This window comes from Miscanthus floridulus, chromosome 8, assembly GCF_019320115.1.
Source record: "Miscanthus floridulus cultivar M001 chromosome 8, ASM1932011v1, whole genome shotgun sequence".
Classification (NCBI taxonomy): Eukaryota; Viridiplantae; Streptophyta; class Magnoliopsida; order Poales; family Poaceae; genus Miscanthus; species Miscanthus floridulus.
Window position 1 is genome coordinate 208,760,975 of NC_089587.1, and position 25,713 is coordinate 208,786,687.

Below are 25,713 nucleotides of genomic sequence, written 5' to 3' on the forward strand. Positions count from 1 at the left end.
ACAAGAGCAAAAAAGACAACTCAAGCAATGAAGATGAAGATGAGAAGAAAAAGAACAAGCCATACAAGAAGAGAGATGGCAAAAAGAGGGACTTCCACAAGAAGAAGAACAGTGGAAATGCCTACATTGTCGGTGATTGGCTCACGGACATAGATTCATCAAGTGGATCATCCGATGAAGATAGTGACGATGAAAAGGTGGCCGCCATTGCTATTGATCTTGCATCTTCACCGCCACCATCGCCATCATCCTCTACACACCTATGCCTTATGGCCAAAGGTGAATGCAAGGTAACTAAGGGTGATGATAGTAGTGATGATGAACATGGTAGTGATGATGATAGCGATAGCGATGATGATGACTCACCCACATATGATGATCTTGTCAAAATATTAAGAAAATACACTAAGATCATTAGAAAGAGTAGAGCTACAAATGAAAAGCTTGATGCTAAAAATGATTCACTCTTAGCTAAGTGTGATACATTGGAAAAGGCTAATGATGAGCTTCGAGAAACTAATGATGCTATATCATCCAAACTCAATGAGCTCAAATCCTCTAAGAAAGAGCTTAAAGATAAACATGATAAACTTGAGTGGGTGCACAATGAACTCATCACTAGCCACAACAAGCTAAAAGATGAATACACTACTCTTAAGATTAATCATGATACTCTTATTATTGCTCAAGAATTTTTACCAAATGAGCCACATGATGCTACTAACCATGTTGTCAAGATTGATATAGCTACTTCATGTGATGATTTAATTGATGAAAGCATTAAGCATGGATCTAGTAGCAAAGGCAAGCAAGTGGTTGAGTGCAATGATTATAATGAGTATGTCAAGCTCAAGAGTGATAATGAGAAGCTCATAAAAGATCTTGAAGAGATGAAAAGCCACAACACCATTGTGCTAGAAACTCTTAATCATGACAAAGAATTAATCCTTGAGAATGAGAAGCTCAAAGAAGAAAACAAGAAGCTCAAGGAAGAGAAGAACAATGATGTTCTCAAGGAAGAGAACAAGAAGCTCAAGATGGAAAAAGAGCATCTCAAGGTGGGATTAAGCAAGTTTGCTAGAGGCAAGCATCTTCAAAGTGAGCTACTCATGAACACCGTTATGAAGATGGATAGAAGTGGCATTGGATATGTGGCAAGTGTAGAGAAGAAGAAGGCTCAAGCTCAACATCAACAATCAAAGCCAAAGCCAAAGCCAAAGAGATGTTTTGAGTGTGGACAAGAAGACCATTTTGCTCATGAGTGTCAAATTCCACCGCCACAACCCTTACCCAAGCATGCTAGACCTTTTGCTTTCAATGCTCACTACATGCTTAGAAAAAATTCTAGTGGAAAGATGAAAGTTATGTTCTTAGGACCCCCTAACAAGAGTAGGCCTAAGAAGATTTGGGTGGCTAAGTCACTTGTTGAGAAGGTGAAGGGTCCTCAACAAGTTTGGATTCCTAAAGTTTGAATCTCATGTGTGTAGGTGAACTACAAGACCGGTGGAAGTCATTGGGTTATTGATAGTGGTTGCACTCAACATATGATCGGTGATCCTCGTATGTTCACCTCACTAGATGAAGAGGTAGATGGACAAGAGAAAATAACATTTGGAGATAATTCAAAGGGCAAGGTTAAAGGATTGGGCAAAGTGGCAATATCAAATGATCATTCCATCTCCAATGTGCTCTATGTTGCTTCATTGAGCTTCAACTTGCTATCCGTTGGGCAATTGTGTGATCTTGGTTTTCAATGCTTATTCACCGAGAAGGAGGTTGTTGTATCCAAGGTAGATAACAATAAAGTGATATTCAATGGATTTAGATACAACAACTTATATCTAGTCGACTTCACCTCCGAAGAAGCAAACTTGAAGACTTGCCTATTCACCAAAACAACACTTGGGTGGCTATGGCATAGAAGACTTGCTCATGTTGGGATGAGCTCACTCAAGAAGCTTATGAAGAATGATTTGGTAAGAGGGTTGAAGGATGTGAAGTTTGAGAAGGACAAGCTTTGTAGTGCATGTCAAGCCGGCAAGCAAGTTGTAAACACTCATCCAACCAAAGCTTTCATGTCAACCACAAGAGTGTTAGAACTCCTACACATGGATTTATTTGGACCAACAACATACAAGAGTTTGGGAGGAAATCTCTATTGTCTTGTGATTGTGGATGACTATTCAAGGTATATATGGGTGTTCTTCCTTCATGACAAATCTGAAGTTGCCTCTTGCTTCAAGAAGTTTGCCAAGAGAGCTTAAAATGAATTTGAAGTGAAGCTCAAGAAGATAAGAAGTGACAATGGCAAAGAGTTTGACAACACAAACATAGAAGCTTATTGTGATGAAGTTGGAATCAAACATAAAGTCTCTGCAACTTATACTCCTCAACAAAATGGTGTAGTTGAGAGAAAGAACCGGACTTTGATCACTCTTGCAAGGACAATGCTAGATGAGTACAACACCCCCGAAGCTCTATGGGCGGAAGCAATCAACACCACATGTTATGCATCCAACCGCCTATTCCTTCAAAAGTTCCTTGGCAAGACACATTATGAGTTGCTCAATGGAAAGAAGCCAGACGTCTTATTCTTTAGGGTGTTTGGTTGCAAATGCTACATCTACAAGAAGCGGCAACACCTAGGGAAGTTTTAAAGACGTTGTGATATAGGTTTTCTTGTTGGTTACTCATTGAAGTCCAAAGCATATAGAGTATTTAATCATACCACCGGCTTAGTTGAAGAAACATATGATGTGGAATTTGATGAATCTAACGGCTCCCAAGGAGCACATGAGAATCTTGATGATGTAGGTGATGAACCATTAAGAGAGGCTATGAAGAATATTCCGATGGGAGACATCAAGCCAAAAGATGATGAAGATGATGTACAAGTCATTAACCAACCTTCTTCATCAAGTGTACCATAAGATGGTGAAAAAGATGGGAGAGTAGAAAATGAAGATACTCATATCTCCCATGAGCAAATGGTGGTACAAGCACAAGATGTTAATGCTCCACAACCTCCTCCTCAAGTGGTCAATAGAAGAAATACACCTCTTCTACAAGATCATCCACAAGATCTCATCATAGGGAGTCTATCAAAGGATGTAATGACTCGATCTCAAAAACTTACTTCATTTATTGCTCATCACTCTTTTGTCTCTTGCTATGAGCCTACCAAAGTAGAAGAAGCTCTTAAAGATCTGGATTGGATCAATACCATGCATGAAGAGTTAAACAACTTCACTCGCAATGAAGTTTGGACTCTTGAAGAGCGACCAAAAGGTGCAAGAGTCATTGGAACAAAGTAGGTGTTCCGCAACAAGCAAGATGATCAAGGTGTTGTTGTGAGGAACAAGGCTAGACTAGTAGCAAAGGGGTTCTCTCAAGTTGAAGGTTTGGATTTTGGAGAGACCTTTGCACCGGTTGCAAGATTAGAAGTCATCCGTATCCTTCTTGCATATGCATCATATCATGAAATGAAACTATATCAAATGGATGAAAAAAGTGCATTTTTAAATAGCTTTATTAATGAACTAGTCTATGTTGATTAACCTCCCGGGTTTGAAGACCCTAGATATCCTAATCATGTTTATAGGTTGTCCAAGGCACTATATGGGCTTAAGCAAGCCCTAAGAGCTTGGTATGAGCGCCTTCGGAACTTTCTTATTGAGAAGGGCTTCACTATTGGGAAGGTCGACACCACACTATTCACCAAGAAGCTTGATGGACATATCTTCATTTGTCAAGTATATGTTGATGATATCATCTTTGGATCATCAAATGAAGACTCATGCAAAGAATTTAGTGAATTGATATCGAAGGAGTTCGAGATGTCAATGATTGGTGAGCTTACATTCTTTCTTGGTTTTCAAGTCAAGCAAATGAAGGAAGGCATCTTCATCTCTCAAGAGAAATACATAAAAGATCTTCTCAAGAGATTCAAGATGGATGAATGTAAGCCAATCAAGACACCAATGCCTACCAATGAACATCTCGACCTAGATGAGGGAGGTAACCCGGTTGATCAAACTCTCTACCGTTCTATGATTGGTAGCTTATTATATTTAACCACATCTAGGCCTTACATCATGTTTAGTGTGTGTATGTGTGCTCAATTTCAAGCTAGTCCTAAGGAAACACATTTAATTGCCGTAAAAAGAATCCTTAGGTATCTTAAGCACACATCAAGCATTGGCCTTTGGTATCCCAAATGAGCTTTATTTGAATTAATTGGCTATTCCGATTCGGATTACGCCGGATGCAAAGTTGATAGAAAAAGCACATCCGAAGGGTGCCATTTGCTTGGTAGATCACTTGTGTCTTGGTCCTCCAAGAAACAAAATAGTGTGGCTTTGTCCACCGCCGAAGCGGAATACATTGCCGCGGGTGCTTGTTGTGCATAAATATTATACATGAAACAAACTTTGCTAGACTATGGTATTGTTCTAGAAAAGGTATCTCTTTTGTGCGATAATGAAAGTGCGGTAAAACTTGCAAATAATCCGGTTCAACACTCTCGCACCAAGCACATAGATATCCGCCATCACTTTCTAAGAGATCATGTTGCTAAAAATGATATATCACTAGAAGGTGTAAGATCCGAAGATCAATTAGCGGATATCTTTACTAAACCGCTAGATAAGGCTACATTTTGTAGATTGCGGAATGAGCTCAATGTACTTGATTTTAGCAACTTCACTAAAAATTGAGCTTATGTTGTCCCTTGCATTCATTGTAATATACAACATGTTTAAATTTGTGGTAATGCATATAGGGCTTGTCTAACATGGTTAAGATAACCACTGAAAAGCGTGTGAAGAAGCTTAACTTTGGATCAAACTTGACAAGCAACTAGATTTACTTACAAGTATTGTATATGCATGAATGTTGTTCTATCGTTTTGTTCCATTTGCCCTCTTGTTGCCTATTTTCTTAAAAAGAATTATAGCCTAAGGCAAAATATTTTGAAAAATATGAGGGTTTGAGAGAGGTCACTCACATCAGTCCCAATTGGTGTTTATTTGGATCTTATTCAAGTTGGGACTTAATTGGGAACAGGCAGCGCAAAGAAACTTTGAAGATTTGCTGGAAAAGGTGCACCGGACGCTGCACCGGACGGTGCTGTCCAGCGTCCGGTCAGTTCACAGGAGGTGAACTGCTGCCGAAGGAGTGACCGGACGCTGCATTTGTGCGTCCGATCAGGAGGGGATCCAGCGTCCGGTCGATCGAAGGAAGAATAGGCTGTACTGACCGGACCCTGCCTGCGTCCGGTCATGGACCACCGGACGTGTCCGGTCCCGATTCCAGAAGAATTGGACCTCTCTGGAATCGACCGGACGCTGGGTGGTACCGTCCGGTCGCTACCACCGGAGCGTCCGGTCAGTGGATCTCGCGCGATTTCAGGACTCTTTTCGGTTTCCTTCTCTGTCGCGTTTGGGACCCTCATATAACCACGTCTTCGGGTTCTTTGCTCGTTGACCTAATCTAGATAGCCCTCGAGCCCTAGCCAGCGCCGCCGCTCCCGCGCCCAAGCTCGCCGCGCCACCGTAACTCGCCGTGCCGCCGCAGCCCCGAGCCGACCACCTTGCGCTCGCTTCGCACGCCACCGCGCCTGCCCTGCCCTGCCTGCGCTTGCCCCTATGCCGCGCCAACCCTAGCTCGCGCGTGTGTCTGATCCATGCAGCTCTCCGTGACAGCGCCGCCATCGGTTCCTCTGGCACCAAGCTTCATTCAAAGTCGATTCCAGTGCCTTAGGCCTACCTCCTCTCGGTAAGGCTAGCTCCTTGTTTCAATTTTGATTTGCTTAGATCAAATTGCAATACAATGCGCTGATTTCAAAAATTCTAGGGCCACCAGTTCATCGTTGTTCCTCGTAACCCTAGCCCCTGCCGGTTCCAAGGGTTCCCCCGCGTGTCGCCCTTTCCTTTTCTTGGATCGCCGGATCGTCAGGTAGCTTGCCCATCATCACAATTTCGTACCTACATTGCTTGCTTCCTAGGTTTTCGCATCTAGTAGATATATTATATTTATTCGTATATCTATCTATTCTATCGTGCAGCGAGTCGGTTCCGTTGTGGTTCTTGTGGTAGTTGGCAGTCAACTCGGAGCCAAGCTCGTGAGTAAGGATCGAGGCCAAACCTCGAGAGTGTCAGTTTGTCTGTTGATCTTCATCAGCAGCAGTTCACCCTCTTGTCAGATCAGATGGCTCGCACCAAGAACGTTGGTGGTGGTCCAGGTGATGATGATCGGAGGCCCTCGCCTCGCCAGCCTGCAGGATCGAAGGGCAAGTCAACCAAGCAGGTGACATCCAAGAAGCGCAAGTACCCTGACGCAGAGACAGCGAGAGCAGCAGCTGTTGTAGAGGCCGCAGAGCGTGCCGAGAGAGGCGGTGCCCGTAGTGGAATCGTCATAGCAGATCAGTTGGCACCAGATGCGCAGGACAGACTGAGGGAGATTGAGCGGCTTCATGGTAGTTCACCTGGGACTGTCATGATGGCAGGACGTCGTCTAGTCATTGAGGAGCCTCAGCGTCAGGGGGAGTCCCAGCAGGAGGCACAGCAGTAGCCCCCACCAGCAGAGCCTCAGCCAGCCCAGGAGACTCAGGAGAGTCAGCAGACTGAGGTGACCGAGCCGGCACCCCAGCTACGCCGCTCAGGTCGTACCAGTGCTACAGTTCCACCGAGGCTAGCTACATAGCGCAGGGGGTCACGTCCTCCGCCCAGACCACAAGGTCCGCCTCCAGTGGTACACCTCGACTTGAGGGCCGCTACAGCCAGGCAGGTTCGCCAGCTACGCTTTGTTGAGTTCGACGTGTGGTTTCCTCCGAGGATGGATGAGAGAGCAGCTAAGGGGTTCTATACACCGCTCCAGGAGGACTTCTATAATGCCTATATCAACAGTGGGGCAGTGTTCAGATCACAGAGGGTCTGTAGTTTGGAGTCTATTGTGGCAGCAGCTGGAGAGCACATCCGCCCCTACTTGTCATATTTACCGGGGCTTGCAGATCTGATTGGCCAGACAGGAGTATATGTACCATCTTGGGTCCGGCAGTTCTATGCTTCACTCTACGTTGATCCGCATCACAACTTCATTCATTTTGCATTCAACGGCAGAGATTACCGAGTGAGGAGCTCCAGGGCCCGGGAGATACTACGGCTACAGGATCAGTCTGTCAAGCTGCATGAGGTATGCTATGGACAGCAGGAGCCTCCCAGACGTCCTCATGGAGGGTTGGTGCCCCCTACAGATTTAGTGCGACATTGCTTCAAGGAGCCCTTTGGTGAGGGGTCGAGCAGGAACCCCAGTGACTTGACTCCTACAGCGAGAGTGCTAGAGGCCATTATCAGGAGGACACTGCTTCCTAGGTTGGGATACAGGGAGGGCCTGACTCGCTTACAGCACTCCTTAATGCCCTGATGCAGCAGACCATATTCGACATTTGGGACCTCCTTCTATCAGAGATGGAGGATACTATTGCTGAGGGTTTCAAGGGTCGCCGACAGCTTTCTTATGCACATTGGGTCACATTCTTGATGCTCAAGTGTGTGCAGGTCAGGACTCCATTTACTTTGAGCATTTACTTTAAGTATTTACTTTGAGCAATTCAATACTTGTCTTTACATTCATAGAATTGTCATGCTAGAGTAAGTTTGGAACATAGGTTGCAATTCTTTTGTGCGTTAATTTGATAGAAACACTTTTCTAGGCACAAGGGGTTAATTGGGCTATCCATAGGATTTGTTTATTGCAAGAAAATTTAGAATTAGCCCAATTCACCCCCCCCCCCCCTCTTGGGCATCTTGATCCTTTCAGCCACGAATACAGCAAAAGATGAGTTCAGACGAGACAACGCTTGAATTAGGGCACTTATGAAACACACATAAGTTCTATCTAGATTTGCACTATATTTTTCTAAATATTATATGTAGCACAATTTTTTCTTTACATCTTAGTCCCTTCATCCTAAAATAACCGCATGCCTCACTCCTTAAGGAGTCAAACTTTTTTAAGTTTAACTAGATATATAGAAATTATTATATCAATGAATCTCTAAATAAATTTATTATGCAAATACATTCTACAATTAATATGAAAATATATTCCACAATCTAATGATACTTATTATCCATAGTAAATGTTATTACCTTTTGCATATATATTTAGTTAAACTTTAAATATTTGGTTCCTCGAGAAACGAGATATGCACTTATTTTGGAACACAGAGTACGTTCTAAACTACTAACTAACCAAAAAAGTTAGACTAGGAAGGTAAAGCACTTACAAAGGAATGCAATGAGTAAATGTGAAAATATAGATTGAATTAGAGAATGCAAACTACTGCATAATGATTTCCCCCGCAATATTGGTAAGTTTAGGCTTTTTCACTAGTTCTCGTTGTAGAGCCTCACAATATTGTCCTCGAAAGAGCTAGGCTCCGTGGTTGGATAACTCCGTAGATAGCCTATGAGCCTTTCCCACGGGCCTCCGTGTGACCTCTCCCTAACCATTCCTTGTCGTCTTCACTATGAAGAGGTCTTGGACAAAACGCCAAGGCCTCGGTTAGTGTTATCTTGCAATATTACTAACCTAGCACATATAACTCTTGGTGCATGCATGCACCAATAGCAAGGAGGTATGTACTCATTAAACGGTCTAAACACTAGGCCTAAACCTAGAACAAGCGATAAAGTAGCCTCTAACTAGCCTAATGAAAGCCTTATGTTTGGTTTTGGTAATTGAGACAACTAGTGGACTAACATTTATCCCAAGTGTTGTGATTGAGATAGGTTATGTGCACACCAAGACTGAGCAAGATGGCACTCATCGAGGAGATAAGAGGTGGCCACAAGTTGATCAAGTGCTCAATTCTAGAAAAAGAAGAAAGAGAAAAACAAAACCCTATGAATTGAAGGCAAAGGTATAAGATAGAGCTCTTTGTTTTGTCGGTCAAGATGCAATAGAGTGTGTGATCAGGTTTAGGATAGATAACCATTATATTATGAGGGAAGCTCTCAAGTTGAATGGTTATCTAGTGCCACAAGCTGTGATTTCATTTGCATATTCATAACACTTAGTGACATTGTGATATGCAAGTGAAAAGTCTTTCAAAATGGTTGAAAAATGCTAACTCAGACACATGAAATGGTGTATCACTTGATGGAGTTAAGCACAACTATAATTTAAAGCTATCTTCCAACTATAATTTAAAGCCATCTCCCAACCTAACATACTCTAAAATATGGCCCGACTAACACAACTAGTGCCATATAAGAAGTGACAATACATATTCGGCGTTCGACTTCTTTTTTCAATCGAAACAGTGTTTTTCTCTCACAACAATTCAGCCATAACAGTGTTTTTCAGCCAGTTTCAACCAAAATTCTGCCAGACAAACGGGGCCATTAGTTTTCCATTACATTTATATATAATTGTTGTTCTATTATTTTTCTCATGCAGCTATTGTTTGATACATATGTTACATTTCTTCTCGGGCATGGACAAGCGTGGATATATCCACTACATGCATAAACATAGGCACGAAATTGCACCCACACATGGACATGGGTTTCTCCGTGGATAAAAAAAATATCTAATATGTATGGGTGGATAAAAAAAATCTGATAGGTATGGGCAGAAACCAATTACCATCCCTACTCACTTCATCTCTGCCACGGATTAAACCCACATCTCTGCTCATACTTCTCTGCTCACCGAAAAGCTCTGGGTTTTCTCCTATGATAACTTACCTTCTAAGTTGGATTATTTGTCTTTTGACCGAGCTTACCTTATTCAGCTTTTTGCTTGTCTTCTAAAGTTTTCATGACTATCCTTGATATTTGCACCTTAGCCTAACTCCATTTTTTGTATCTATGACTGAATATCTTATATAATACTCCGAAATTGTTATAGCATCATCCATATAACTAGATATCTTCTATACTAGCAAACATTGTTAATCCTAATAGTTATATTGTTAATCAACCTCCAAAATCTTTAAACCCTTGCTGAGGTCTATGTTTCTTGCACCCTGTATAAACACCTCTCAAATCAGCATCACATGTGGCATGCCCCGCCCAGTGCCCCAAGTTACAGCCATTCAGGCTGTGGTAAGATGCCTTTACAAACACTGAGTTTGGACTAAAAGTAGCTGTCGCAGAACCCACAAGGATTCGCATACAGGTCAGGGCACATTTAGTAGGAGCCAATGAGGCACAAAATTCGTAATCTAAAAACACAAGGTGGTCTCTGTATCCCCATGGGCAAAATTATCCATGCACGAGAAAAGACAATCTACTTTTACTGACCACGCCCCCCACGGCCCCTTGATCCTCGACCCGCAGCATCTTTCTGCAAAAGAAAGGCAACCCCGAAACAGCTTAATGCTGGATATAAGCACACAACTGAAACGAACAAGTACGAGGAAACCATACCCTGAGTGTAACTGATTGCTGGCCACGACCCCGAGCAGCTGCAGGTTGTTGTGCACCAGCAGGTTGCTGTGAACGCTGAAACCTGGCTTGCCTATTTTGCCTGGCCCTTTCAAAGTTGATTGTTCTGGTGTTCCGCTGTTCAGAAGATGCACCGGCTTGGGCTGGATTAGTTGAAGGTTCACGTGCCTCTGTTGCAGTGCTAGTATTCTGGGGCCGAGAACTTGCACCAGCTTGGACTGGATTAGGGGAAGGTTCACGTGCAGGAGATGCATCTGTAGTTTTGCTTGGTGAGGCATCAGCTGCACCAGATTGTGTTATAGGACTTTGGTCTGGTTCCAATGCAGCACGCTCAGCTGTAGTCTCACCCTCAATCTCTGACATATCAACATCACTCTTCTCTTCAGGTTCCTCTGGCAACTCTCCCTCCTCCATATCATCGTCAACATCAGTTGCAGTAGTAAGCTGAGCATCTTCCTTCGAATCTTCTGTTTTCTGGTCATCGTCAAATGATTCAATTACTGCCTCTGACTTTGCCACCACATGCTCATCTTCTACGGGAATTGCATTTGTGTCAATATTAACATCAGCATCCTGGCCTTTGATGTCCATCAATGCATCTCCAGAGTCATCTTTATCACCCACATCATCCTCCCTTGTTGCCTCAGCCTCTACCAATGGCACAGATGGCTGATCAGTACCAATCTCTTCTGTAGGCTGTTGTCCATCTAGGTCATCAGTGGCTGGAAGTACACCAACCTGTGCCGCTACATCCCCAAGAGGTGGTTGACCACTTTTAAGCTCACTAGTCCCTTGTGAAGATTCTTCCTCCTTGGGCTTTTTAGATGGAGGATTGGCATCATTAGCCTCACACTGTGAGGCACTGTCTATCGTCTGTGAAGATGAGATCAGCCGTTTACGACTCGAAGGCTGTAACATAGGTAAAATGCCAGAAGCTTCACGCTCTACTGATGGCCCCCCTTTGTCCTGAACAACAGTGGAGGCATCAACAGCTGATGCATCTGTATCAGCATGAGGTTCTTCAGTTCGTAGAGTAGGACGAACAAGGGGTCTTCTTCCTCCAGGCCTACGCACTTCAGTGCTTGGTTTGGGAACTGCTCTATCTTCCGTCATTTTAGCTTTAGCTGGCCTTGGCGGAGTATCTACTGGACGTCCTGCAACTGAACGACTTATGAGCTCCCACATTGATCAGAAGAGTAAAGGATCAAATGTCATAACATAGGAAACAACATCAAATGCTTCAGAAGACAGTGCATTGATCATTGTGTCCACTATTGGATAGGATGCCAGCAATGTCATGACAAAATGAATACTGAATCACCTGCAGCTGAAGTAGATGCATCCACAGGGGCAGTTTCAACAACTGGAGTTTGAGTCGCTGCACCATCACGGAAGGGACTAGAAGATTCCTCCAAATCTTTAGCTGCACGGAAGTATGAAAGAAATTGCTCTTCTAGTGCAGAGACAGGTGGCACTTCAGATGATAATCCAGGATAATTCTGAAAAAGAATGTGTTGTAACTTTCAGTTATGATATAGAAGGTACATCAAAGACAATGTATTTGAAACATTTGTCCAGTAACTTGGCATCAAAAGTGCATTCAAAAGTATACCTCAATCAACTCTTTCACAGCCTGCTTATGCTTCTCTATAGACTCTTCCAGTTGTTTCTTGTCCTGTAAATCAATACTTACAATCAGTGCTTCGATCAAAGGGGACCCACAAAATATAACGTTTTGAACAAGGACAGTCAAATTTGCAACTTGGTCCCTATGTTTCAGAAAAATGGTAATATAGTCCCTCTCTTTACACAATGTAAGTGAAGTTTTAGTTTGTCCTAAGTCAAACTTATCTAACTTTGACAAGTTCATCTACAATCTATACATAATATTAAAGAGCAAAAAAAATCTTTCTTCCGTCTCCCACTCTCATCGATCTGTCCCTTCCTCACCCCTCTTCATCCCTCTCACCCTTCTAGCTTTGAGTTTGGAGCTGCAAGACCTTCACTGGCGCCGCACCACTCACATCAAGGCATGGCCGCGCAATAAATTGTACGTCCTGTTGCAACGCGTAGGCATATTTGCTAGTACCAAATAAACGCAGTATCAAGACATTTTCCATGGTGGATTTAATAGAACTAATTTTATGTTGTAAATGTACTAGCAATATAGGGTCTGTTTGCCACAGCTTAAACTTATGCATATGCTGCTTATTTCTAGCTACCAGGAGAAGTCACTTTTTGACAAGCTGCTGCACAAAAAGTCATGGTGTTTGGGCTTCCAAATTTTGCTTATAGCCTTTTGGGAGTGGGCTCACTTGTCATCCCTTTTCTCCAGTCCTAATTCGCATAGCCCCAAATCGAGGAAACCCCATGAAACCCCAACCCCAGAAACCCCAAATCGAGGAATTTGCTGAGCTGAGCTTGCGGGAACAAGGAGTTCAACCTTGTCGATCTTCTTGGCCGATTAGAGCTACGCGGCGGAGGGCAGCTTGGTGATTGAAGGGATCTCAGGCAGGCTCGACCAATGGTGGCGCAGCACAGAGGGAGACATCCCGTCAAGATATTCAGCTCATTCTCTGTCGTCAGCCTGGCTGAGGGTAGAGAGAGGGAGCAGCAGTGCATGGAGTGGATAGAGGAAGGAGCAGGGGAATAGCCTAGCCGGGAAGTGTTGGGGGAGCCGGCTTCTCAGTTTATCTGGTTTCGTAACAAGCCGGATGGCGAGCCAGATAGAGAGCGAGCAGCAGTGCATGCAGTGTATTGAAACAAAACAAACCTGACGGCAAGGATCACAAAACCTAGAGCTCTAATATCACGATACAATAATAAGAGACTAAATTGGATAATTGTATTGAGATCCATTGGGTACTGTTATGTATAAAGTACATGATGGATACATAGGGGAAGCCCTTACACTAGGAAACTACAACTTGGAACGGAGGGAGTAAAATTAAAAAAATATTCTACATTGTGCAATTATTCTTCAAAACAAATCAAATGCTAACACACCCACATGACCAACTGAAATCGTTCAAAAATCAATGGTAAAAGTCAATGAGATTTCACTAACACACTTTTTAGGACAACCATATATTGTATAATCAGACGGAGGAGTTGACAAGCAAAGAATTTGGGAGCCTATTTCTTATGTAAAATGCCACCTAGTTCCTCCTAAGTTCATTAAGGCACATAAACCTTTAATTGCGTGAAATTCAGTCCCATTATCCAAACAGGTCGTAAAAACTAACACAGCCAAAATATACTGTTAAACTGAATATGTATTACCATACGGTAATGAGATACTTCTTTTATGAACGAATGTACCTGTTGCACCTTTTGAAGAGCACCAAAGATTGTGTACTCGTTCCTTTTACTCTTAGCTTTTTCTTTCTTGTTATCATCTCTCTCCTTTTCCAGGGTTCTTTCTAATGTCTGTTAATACATGTTTCAGTTAAAGGCTCAAGAATATTTTGGGTACCATTTAAGCAAAACGTGCTAACCTGTATCCTGAAATCCTTTTCTTTTATAGCCTGCTCAAGTGTTGTTTCCGATGTTGTCTTCTGACCTGCTAAAGTATATTAGATTTGCAGCAACTAGCGTGAAACTATTCAAAAGTTTGCTCAAGTGGGAAAGAATAAGATGCAACCACAAAAGGAACAGTGTGGGAGTACTTGATTTAAGATCCTCCATCTGCTTTACAAGGCTTTGATTTTCTTTAGCGATCTCTCCCTTCTCCTTCATCAAGTTGTCATGCTTTCTCTGGAGCATTTAAAATGGGAGAAGGCACATGAATACACAAAAATAGATATTCAATATTGCAACTAGAAAGTGAAAAAAAAAATTCAAACCTTTAAGTTGATATTAAACTTCTTATACTTGTCAATCTCAGATTTAAGGGAGGCCTACAATAGGGTAAGATTATAAGTACTACAGCGACATAGTTGGTATATTGGTGTTAAAAATTTGAATTATTCTCACCTCTACATCATTCAGCTTCTTTTCCTTGGAATCCAATTCAGATTGACATACAGAAAGCTTATCCTCCAAATTTTTTATGACAACTTCTTTCTCAGAAACCAGTTTCTTTGCACTTTCAAGCTCCATAGAATTCTCTCTCAAGGTTGACTGTTGAAAACGATAATTATGCATGTGATAATAAGATGCATAAAATATGACCCCGAAAAAAGTCCAGGAAATCCAATCCAATACCATACCACTAATGAAATTAGACACTTAATGACTCATGTACAGCTACAGAGACTTGCACAATCACTTTCACCCAAAGTAAGCCACCGTCCAAAAGAAGATAACAATAATAATCGTAATACAGAGAAGTACAGTGCAGATGCCCATACAGTTTATGTCACGAACTCACGACAAAGTAAGTAAAGTGGTATAAAAATAATTCGAATAAAATAAGGAAACAAGGCACTAAAGTGATTCATTAAATGTTTGGTCAAACTAGACAAAATGACAAGACATCAAACTGCTTTGTGCAGAAGACCAAATTCAATTGTATAAACATCATGTACCAAGAAACATTCAGAATGGCATCATTAGAAAGAAAAAAGAAGAGGAAAACAGATGACTAACTTTGATATTCTGAAGTTCATTCTTCATGGCTTCATAAGTGTTCAAATCAATGCCTTTGCTATTTTCAATCAGCTGCCAAAAAAAACCATTAATACACAAGTGCAGAACTCAACATATGAAGCAACAACAACAAAGCCTTTAAGAACTCAACATATGAAGAATCAAATGAATTAATATGTAGATTTCTATGCATATATTGTTTTCTTACAATGTTAGGATTTTTATGGCAATAACCTGCATATTACAAACCATGGACTAAAACATGCTTGGGACCAAAAGCCGCAGTTGCTGTTCTTAGCAAAGAATTTCATGATATTTTGTCACTAAAACTTACCTCCGAAATCCTTTGGTTGAGATTTGCTATTTCTGCCTTCTGCATTTCTAGTTCTCTTTTGCACATTTCAACCTCTACCTGCTTCTCCAGTAGAAGGTTCTGCAACCTCTCAGATTCCATTGTAGCCTTTTGAGCTTCTTCACGGAATTTCTGAACATACAAAATTAAAATAAAAATAATAATGCAAATATAGATATAAACCAGCAATGAAACATTACCAATTTAATATCTCACCTGGCATTCTTCGAAATTGTGCCTATTCTCCTCCCTAAGTTGTATGTTGCTTTCACGAAGCAAGTTAACTTCTCTGACCTGAGGTCAGCCATTTCAAAGAAAAAATAACAAATAAGCTAATAAGGCTAAAATACATTCAATAACCAGGGATCCCCAATAACCATGTTAAAGCAACATAGCAATGCGACAGAATGTAATCCACTAATCCCAACAGACATTTGAATTGCACCTGAAACTGCAGTGACTTGAATTCTTCATCCTTCAACATCATCGCTCTGGCACTATCAGTTTGACTTCGCAACAAGTCCTGTGCCTCCTTGGCAGACTTTAAAGCACTTTCCAGCTATATTAACATTAAGAAACATATTAGAAACAATAATACATACAATCGAGAAAGTTTGTAAAGTAAAATACAATGGAGGTTCACATGCTCCATCCAATACAACTACTTCTAACACAAAAGTCCCAACCAAATATTCCAAATCTAGTCTATAAAAAAATGCTCATTTCATTGAAGACAGATGAATTAAAAAGGGCCATCAATTTCAGTATAACAAAATAATAAACCAACATAAATACATGTGGCTGATAAAGACTGTTTCCAAAGCAAATTGACTATTATTAAGGAGACGTCAATTTAAACAAACAATTGCCAGTAGAACTGGCGTTTTGACACGAACTAGATGGGAACATGACGCACAGCAAACAAACAAAAAAAACAACTCCTTCAACACACGCACAGTTACCAAACAGAAATCGAACAACTTTTTAATTATATGTTCAACATGGCACATTGCATTTGGCAGAACTTGCTGCAGTTTTTTAAGCAGCAATAAATGGCCTTCATGGAATCTTATATTTTAAAATTCAAAAGCATTTTGAATGAGGACAAATGCAGGGCTGGTTGCCAGGTCTAGCATAACATACTTCTATCTGAAGCCGTGACTTCTCCTGTTTAAGCAATGATATCTCTGTTTCGGCCTGAAATAATCAACAGGCTGAATAAGAACCACATCTAGTGCAAACTGAATACTACAAAAACCCTCCAAATCCAACACTTACTATTTCTTTCGATCTGCGCAGATAGCTGATGACACTTTGTAGATCATCTTCTGCATGTGAGTTATCAGTACGATGTGATGAAAGCCCAGCAATATTCCGTTCTTTCTCGGCTAACCGAATGTGCAAAGCCTCTAACTGATTGTGTAGAATTCTATTCTGCACTCATCACAAAATGGAAATCATGAAAAAAATGCATGCTAGCCAAACTCAGAATCATTAATTATGAAAAGAATAGCAGTAAGAATAAGTCGAACAGAACTCTACATAAATTTCTTATGAAGAGTATGCATGTTCTCTTGCATGACAATCAGTGACAATATACAAATACAACAATGTGGTTCACAGGCACAAGTCATCCCTCAATTTTAATGATAATCGCTAAAATAAATAAGAATAGGTGTTGAAGTTACAGATACAAATTTACAAAACATAAGCCCCTCAAAACTCAAAAGGTTAACTTTTAAATATCCATTGGTTTAACACCCATTCTGTAGTAAACTATTCAATGTGGTGATGGAACTGATCAGCTCTGGTATGAATGAAAAAGTGGCAATGGCACAACCAGAAGAACAGGCAGGAAATTCCTTAAACAAGAATAACACAACATCAAAATGTAATACAAAAATACTTCTGTGATAGTGTGTTGGATATTCAACAAAAAAAATTGTTAAATAACCTGATCATTAAGCTCATTATACTTCTGCAGGGCATCATCCTTTTCTTTCAATAAGCCTATCTTTTCTTGCTCACCAGAAGATCTCAGACCATCCTGAAATGATAGCAGTGTTGATTAGTTACGTAAGAAGCAAACCAATGGAAACTCCAAAATTCAATGCAGCATGGATAATGCACATCTGTAGCACATCAAGAAATCTATACATTTTTAAAACAAAAATGCACGAAGAGGCCAAATTTGATTTTATTTCTGATTGCTTTGCCCACTTCTCACAAAAAGAAGGCAGCATATATAATCAAAATTGATGAAAAATAACATATGTGCTAACGATATATCCTGCAATTAAAGTAGATTATAGCACAAGGAAAACACAGAATATAGATGGATTCAAAGTCCACCAATGAAAACAGAGATGGTATTCTGGGAACCCAAGCCAGCCAAACCACAAAAACAAGAAGTTGACAATAGAAGATGAAATAGGATAACAATCAGTCGGATAAAAAATGCAAAAGAAACATAACCAAGCTTTGATCACATTGGGTCTGACTGGTTGCATCCAGGCCTGTACAGTCCAGTGCAGTTTGCTCATGTTCGGTTGCTTGCATAGGCTTATGCAGGCTTTGCACAGTGCTCTGCAATAGCTAGTACGCTAGATTTGGTCGTATTAGACAATGCAGGTTTGCACAAGCCGGTCACACATAAAAAAATGAAATATTCTCACCCCCATAGCGCTACTAGAAACATGAGACCTCAACTAGAACATGGAGGTGAATATATGCAACAAAATGTAAACAACCATTGGATATGTTTATGCTACCTTATCAAATGTGGCTTGCCTGTGCAGCAAGACATTGGATATGTTTATGCTACCTTAGGTTATGCTACATAAGGTCTAATGTAGGCCAAGGTTAATGCAAGTAACCAATCAGACTCATTGCTTGTTAAAATCAGCAACAATAGCAATCATGGATTTGGTTATCCAAAATACTTGTACACGAATGAAAAAAAAAATGTTCACATTACATAAAGTATTAAAAATATTTTTGCAAGAACAAGTCTATCTATATATTGGCAATAAATATACTACTTATCAGCAGCAGGCCCCGCCACGGCTACCAGATAATGAGATAGTAAATGCACCACCATTTCGTTCCAATTCAGGTTTCATGTGTCAATAAGAAAGGTGTTTATGAAAGGCAGGCCAGGAGCTTTGGAAGTGGCATGCACACAGCCAGACAAAAACTCAAAAGGTATATTTGTGCGACTGAAATATAACATAGATTCTGAAAAAAAAGCCCAAAAAAAGAGGTTACATAGTCAGAGTGGCAGGGCAAGTTACATTTTCAGCTCTCAGTGCATCTGCTGCCTGGCGAAGTACAGTGATTTCATGCTGCAATGAAGATAGCTGTTTAGAAGTATTTGTCAACTCCTGTATTGTCTCAGATTGCAAAATAACCTACAGAAGACAGATGTAAACATGAATACATATCAGTATAAACCATTGCATTCATACCTGTGATGTTCACAATAAACGTAAATCAGAAAGATGCTACGAATCAATCATGGATATATAATAATCTTCAAATCTGAGTTTGTGCTTTGCAGTGGTAGTGGCTAGTGGTATGTTGCACACTCGTGTTGCCTCCACCTTGAGGATCTTCTCTACGCCTCTGTGGGCTGATTTTTGTGTGCATTTGTATGCGACAAAAGAGGATCTATATAGCATATAAATTCATTTTCTTTATGATAGAGAATTTTTGGCTTCATGACTTAATAGTTCCACAGCTAGGTTAATGAAGAGTTAGTAAACAATTCATAGGATAGTAGATAGAGATTAGGACTTGCCATTTATTTAAAAAATGTGACAAGGCACAGGCTCCTGACTAGAGGTAGCTAGTACATGAACTACAATTCGAATGCATATCCTTGTTTGCAACTTTCCAAATAGCAAAGTCATTACTATTAAGCTAGCTCATTCTAAATGATTATAGCAGTATACAACGAATTATTCTACAAAATCACTTAAACTTATGCACCGCATGATGAAACTGGAAGCAACACGAATCAAAAGCATGGTGGCCAACATTTTTATATTATTTTGTTGTTATTATTTGGGGGTGGGGGACTTCCCACATTCTCCACCAAGAAAAGTTGGTTCGCATCAGCAAAAGCATAAAAGAAAGAAACCTGGCGTTCGTAATTATCTTGGGCGGTTCGCCAGCGCTTATACTGCTCATCAAGTGAACTCTTTGACGAAGCCAATTCAATTTCCAATTTTTCTAACTGCGGTCTGTTAAGAGGAACAAAACAACAGCAGAAAACGTCAATTCATCTGGAAGAAGTACACTTGAAAAATATTTCTGCCGGGTTTAGAGTAAACCAATGCTTACAGTTTCTGCGAAACTTCTGTTCTTAAAACAGAAATTTCATTCATGAGAGAAGTGACTTGCTTCTCTTTAGATTCAATCGCATTGGCAGCTTCTTCACACTTCAAGACATAACTCTTCTCCATTTCTGATAACGTATCCCTCAACTTAACAATCTCATCTTCCAAGGCTTTCCTGCCAACCTCGGTCTATACATGAAAACAACCAATGTCAATGTGCATACATAAAATAAAGGTAGAGTCTTCAATATAACATATATAAAATTCTGGTACCTCAGCCTTGTAGTCCTGATGGGCAGATTCCAATTGCTTCAACGCGACTTCATTTAAGTGTGCGATTTCTTTGTACTGTACAAGATTTCATGTTGCATGATTCAGGAAATCAATACATTGTGAATAAGCAGCTTTCTTGGAAGGCAAAATTAAGGTTCTGTCGTCATAAATAAGCCTCTCCCTCCAATTTAAAATATTATGAACAGAGCACTCACGTCGGTAAGAGGAAAGATAAGGGAGGAAACATAAAGTATCGTAATAGTGGTAAAGGTGGTTTTAACATTCCCCTTAGTTTTTCAGTGCATAGAAACATTTTTACATCTAGGTGAGCATGATCTTCTGGAATTTAACAAGGTGAGACGGGCACCTGAACCATGTAGTTCTTATTTGCTTGTGCTTCCTCCTTGTATTTTTCTAACTCCTCTTTCAACTGGAATAGCTCATCATTCTCCTATTGGTGACCAAGACACCATGTATCAGGCAATCAGCAAGTTAATACACAATAACCTGCATAAAGGAACACTTGACACAGGAAGGTAGGGGTGGGGTAATGACTTCTTGTGCAAAGATTCAATGGTGTTTCAAAAGAGCATGGAAAGACAAGGATATAAAAAATATAGAACCCATTTAAATCAAAATGGCAGTACTATAGTCCTTACAATTATCCCGCACAATGTAGATACATGATTATTGGAGTACAAACTCATAGATAAATAGTTAATGGCATACAGCAACAAAAAAAATAGCTCACCTCAGATGCAGCTGAGATTTCATGGCCACCATCCCTTGAAATGACCTGATAGAATAACAGCACAATTAGGAGCTTACATGATAATGATCTATCTAGTACAGCATATGATCTTGTCTTATAATTGTACGAGGTTCGAACTGGCCATTTTTTAAATTTGGCCATAAACAGCAGACATCACGGAATGGGTATGTCTTACATCATGTCCTCCCTCTCCTACCAGATAGATAACATTTTTATTACTGCAGTCCCTACCAGATAGATAACATTTTCTCTATATATTGTTGTCATCCCCAAGGGACTAGACAGACTCTCAGATATCAAAGGTTAGTAACAAGTATTACGGATTTCGCTTTTTAACTTAAAATATATAGTACTTCTACAGGAGTTTACGATCCTCAAAATGGCATGCGCTTTTGTGTCACTATACAACGCAATCATTTCACAGAGACTAAAATGGTTCACCAATAAAAAGCACACATGTGACAAACTATGAAGATTATCAACACTAAAAACATGACTGATTTTTTATATTCAAAACTTGCAAAATCACAGTTTTTGACTTATTTGCATCTACCTTTCTCGATTTCAGCTTGGCCTCTAAATCAGAACACTTGGCCTGCAAAAAGAGAAACAAATCAAAATTGTCCCAGTCTCAAATATAGTGCTATCAGTCCAGCTACAATAGAAATATTTCAACAAACCTCTGCAATGGCAGCCCTTGATTCAGCATCAGAAGCAGCTTTCCACGAGTTATTTAGCTCCTTTCTCATATCCTCTACCTGCTTCATGCAGCTGTCAAACACATTTTTCTTGTCAAGCGACAAAACACGAACATGATCTCGCTGCTCTTGAAGCTCCTTCTTAAGCTCAGCCCAATCTCTCTGCAGAATAATTCAGTTTGTGAATAGCTGGGAAACTGGGTGAGGTTAAAGAGAAACGAAAAAGTAAAGCAGATAACTCATGCTAAGTTTTGAGCGGCTACAAGCTTAAACTCAAGATGAGCGGTCGAAAATATTTAACCCATGAAAACATAAACATACAACAAAACACTAGTGGCAATTATGGATGAAAACGGTACGGATATTTATTCGACCGTCCGTTCGACCGAACAAATATGAACACTTATCTGGATAGTTACTCGGATATCCGTAATTTTTTTCGGATACGGATACTAAAACGGATATCTTAGGCGGATATCAAATACGGATGTAATATCATCGATATCCGGCGGATATCAGATAATCCGGTTAAGTATCGGATATATCCGGATATTTAAAAACGGATATTATCCGGATTATTATTCAAACGACCTTGGATGGAGAAATGATCAAAATAAAAATTGTAGATCTCAAAAAGTTATGAAACTTTGTTGTTTACAACTTTTTCGTTTGAAATCATTTAGTGCTTCAAAATTTAAACCGTCCAAACTTTCTCAAATGGAAAACTAGCTTATAGGCGTCAAAATTTAAAAATCACAAATTTGAACCATCGAAACTATCTCAAATGGAAAGTTGACCAAAACAACAATTGTAGATCTTGATGAGTTGAACAAACTTGGTATTCAAAACTTTTCAATTTGAAGTCATTTAGAGTTCATAATACTAGAGTCAAAGTGTTGTTTTTTCATTTGACCAAATTTGACTTGGTCAAACTTGCTCAAATGAGACACTAAATGACCTCAGATGAAAAAACTCTGAATACCAAGTTTGATCATCTCAGCAAGATCTACAATTGTTACATAGCTCATTTTCCCATTTGAGAAAGTTTTATCAAACACTAGTCACAAATTCTTGAATCTCATATAGACTTTCTGAAACTATGTCACACACTTGTGAAATTTGAACTATATTTTATTCAAACTTTCTCAAATGAAAAAATGGCCTATATAAGGATTGTAGATCTTGATGAGATGAACAAATTTGGTATTCAAAACTTTTCAATTTGAGACAATCTAGGGTTCCGAAAACTAGTTTGTAAACGTCGAAATTTAAAAATCACAAATTTGAACCGTCCAAACTATCTCAAATGGAAAGTTGACCAAAACAACAATTGTAGATCTTGATGAGTTGAACAAACTTGGTATTCAAAACTTTTCAATTTGAAGTCATTTAGAGTTCATAATACTAGAGTCAAAGTGTTGTTTTTTCATTTGACCAAATTTGACTTGGTCAAACTTGCTCAAATGAGACACTAAATGACCTCAGATGAAAAAACTCTGAATACCAAGTTTGATCGTCTCAGCAAGATATACAATTGTTACATAGCTCATTTTCCCATTTGAGAAAGTTTTATCAAACACTAGTCACAAATTCTTGAATCTCATATAGACTTTCTGAAACTATGTCACACACTTGTGAAATTTGAACTACATTTTGTTCAAACTTTCTCAAATGAAAAAATAGCCTATATAAGGATTGTAGATCTTGATGAGCTGAACAAACTTGGTATTCAAAACTTTTCAATTTGAGACAATCTAGGGTTCCGAAAACTAGTTTGTAAATGTTGAAATTTAAAAATCACAAATTTGAACCATCCAAACTATCTCAAATGGAAAGTTGACCAAAACAACAATTGTAGATCTTGATGAGTTGAACAAACTTGGTATTCAAAACTTTTCAATTTGAAGTCATTTAGAGTTCATAATACTAGAGTCAAAGTGTTGTTTTTTCATTTGACCAAATTTGACTTGGTCAAACTTGCTCAAATGAGACACTAAATGACCTCAGATGAAAAAACTCTGAATACCAAGTTTGATCGTCTCAGCAAGATATACAATTGTTACATAGCTCATTTTCCTATTTGAGAAAGTTTTATCAAACACTAGTCACAAATTCTTGAATCTCATATAGACTTTCTGAAACTATGTCACACACCTTGTAAAATTTGAACTACATTTTGTTCAAACTTTCTCAAATGAAAAAATAGCCTATATAAGGATTGTAGATCTTGATGAGCTGAACAAACTTGGTATTCAAAACTTTTCAATTTGAGACAATCTAGGGTTCCGTAAACTAGTTTGTAAGCATCGAAATTTAAAAATCACAAATTTGAACCGTCCAAACTATCTCAAATGGAAAGTTGACCAAAACAAGAATTGTAGATCTTGATGAGTTGAACAAACTTGGTATTCAAAACTTTTTCAATTTGAAGTCATTTAGAGTTCATAATACTAGAGTCAAAGTGTTGTTTTTTCATTTGACCAAATTTGACTTGGTCAAACTTGCTCAAATGAGACACTAAATGACCTCAGATGAAAAAACTCTGAATACCAAGTTTGATCATCTCAGCAAGATCTACAATTGTTACATAGCTCATTTTCCCATTTGAGAAAGTTTTATCAAACACTAGTCACAAATTCTTGAATCTCATACAGACTTTCTAAAACTATGTCACACACTTGTGAAATTTGAACTACATTTTGTTCAAACTTTCTCAAATGAAAAAAATGGCCTATATAAGGATTGTAGATCTTGAATCCATGACCATGACTCCATGAGACCCATGAAGCCATGAGCTTGGCTATTTCTACTCATGCCGCGAAGATTGGTGCTTGTATGATGTTTGATGTATGATGTATCTGTATCTTTATCTTATTTGTTGCTTTACTCTTTAGTCTTTCGGCTTAATCTAGATGGATTATGGACTCATAGAGTGGTGTAATGGTTTGCGCACGTATGATATATATATATATATGCTGCTTTTACTCAATATCCGAATAGATATTTGTATCCGACCTTCTCCGAATCCGATTCATACCGTATTCGATACTCATTATGCGTATCCGTAACCGAGTCAATCCGTATTCGTATATGTATCCGAACGCTATCCGTGTCCGAATCCGAATCCGAACAGAAATATGAAAACAAATATAATATGAGTGATATCCGTTCGTATCCGATCCGTTTTCATCCCTAGTGGCAATCCATAAGAAAGAAAATACAAGCAATCATCACCATGCAGAAGTAGCAAGGAGGAAACTTACTTCCAGTCGCTTAATGTGTTCCTCATGATTTCTCCTTTCCATGGACCTTGCATTCTAAATAATCCACAGGTTAAAAAAAAGAGGCGACATATATTCCAAACCTTTCCATAACTCATCTTAAAGCCTAAAACTGCATACCTCTTGAACCTCCTCGGTGGTATGGATTGTGTCGATTGTAGCCTGAAAAGCAATATATGAGATATATATACACAGAAAGAAGAACGAAATGACAAGAAAACATTAATACAATAATGCACTGTAAACTGTACTACGGCCCTACCTGCAGCAAGAGTGTCTCACAATCAAACAAAAGATATGGCAGATATGTTTTTTTTTTTTAAAGCAAGATGAATCCTGTGTTGCATAACCAATGTTATTAAGTAGTCTGACTAATCGCGATTAGTCAGGCTTATCGGTCCACTGGCATCGATTATGACCTCTGACTCAACTAGAGCAATCAGAAACCAAGTCGTCCAATTAGGCGTCGATTCATCACAAGTAGTCGTCCGACTTGGGCGATGGACAACTGCAAAGCAGATGGGAAACTCGTCATGGGCTGGCAGATGGTCACTTGGGCTTATTGTTTTTCATCCCAATAGGGTTTCATTTGTTATCTCTTCTTGTCCTGCTATCTCCTGTTTGATTCACTTCCCTGCAGACTGGAGTCGCCGCCCACAGAGCTCATATAGGCGGGAGAAGCTCTTGGCGCCACACCCTTCTCAATCACAGACGCCTCCTTCCTTCCCAGTCACGGCTGCCATCCCCCTTCCCAGCCAGTCACCTCCCTACACTGCATCTGCTGGCCAGGAGCCCGCACGGAGGAAGCTGCCAATCCGACCCATCCCCACCGCAGTTAAGCGTCGCTGGCCGTCCGCCTGTCCTTCAAGCGCCGCCCACTGCCATGTCACACCTCCTGTTCCATGGGATTTTGAAGAATTGCCCCACCTCTGATGATTCGTGACCTCCACATC

The 25,713-nt window shown here is 39.9% G+C and overlaps 1 protein-coding gene across 2 annotated transcripts in view; it reads right to left on the reverse strand.

Annotated features, from left to right (window-relative positions):
• Positions 1-10,011: 10,011 nt before the first annotated feature.
• The window catches only part of LOC136478061 (nuclear-pore anchor-like), a 31,219-nt gene continuing 15,517 nt past the window's right edge, over positions 10,012-25,713 (reverse strand). Inside the window, exons 24-49 of one of the 2 annotated variants that reach the window (XM_066476385.1) lie at positions 24,881-24,922; positions 24,743-24,796; positions 21,462-21,641; positions 21,335-21,376; positions 20,761-20,805; positions 20,377-20,460; positions 20,010-20,084; positions 19,741-19,925; positions 19,538-19,640; positions 18,690-18,806; positions 17,351-17,443; positions 16,675-16,830; positions 16,540-16,593; positions 15,842-15,955; positions 15,613-15,690; positions 15,379-15,528; positions 15,045-15,116; positions 14,430-14,576; positions 14,300-14,353; positions 14,123-14,210; positions 13,952-14,016; positions 13,776-13,883; positions 12,067-12,129; positions 11,776-11,953; positions 10,437-11,608; positions 10,012-10,353 (exon numbers count right to left, since the gene is read on the reverse strand). In XM_066476385.1, coding sequence (XP_066332482.1) covers positions 10,303-10,353; positions 10,437-11,608; positions 11,776-11,953; positions 12,067-12,129; positions 13,776-13,883; positions 13,952-14,016; positions 14,123-14,210; positions 14,300-14,353; positions 14,430-14,576; positions 15,045-15,116; positions 15,379-15,528; positions 15,613-15,690; positions 15,842-15,955; positions 16,540-16,593; positions 16,675-16,830; positions 17,351-17,443; positions 18,690-18,806; positions 19,538-19,640; positions 19,741-19,925; positions 20,010-20,084; positions 20,377-20,460; positions 20,761-20,805; positions 21,335-21,376; positions 21,462-21,641; positions 24,743-24,796; positions 24,881-24,922 — 3,570 coding nt within the window. In that variant the 3' untranslated portion in view covers positions 10,012-10,302. Of the gene's footprint in view, positions 10,354-10,436; positions 11,615-11,775; positions 11,954-12,066; positions 12,130-13,775; positions 13,884-13,951; positions 14,017-14,122; positions 14,211-14,299; positions 14,354-14,429; positions 14,577-15,044; positions 15,117-15,378; positions 15,529-15,612; positions 15,691-15,841; positions 15,956-16,539; positions 16,594-16,674; positions 16,831-17,350; positions 17,444-18,689; positions 18,807-19,537; positions 19,641-19,740; positions 19,926-20,009; positions 20,085-20,376; positions 20,461-20,760; positions 20,806-21,334; positions 21,377-21,461; positions 21,642-24,742; positions 24,797-24,880; positions 24,923-25,713 lie in introns of both variants that reach the window. The other variant, XM_066476384.1, reaches the window with a different exon arrangement.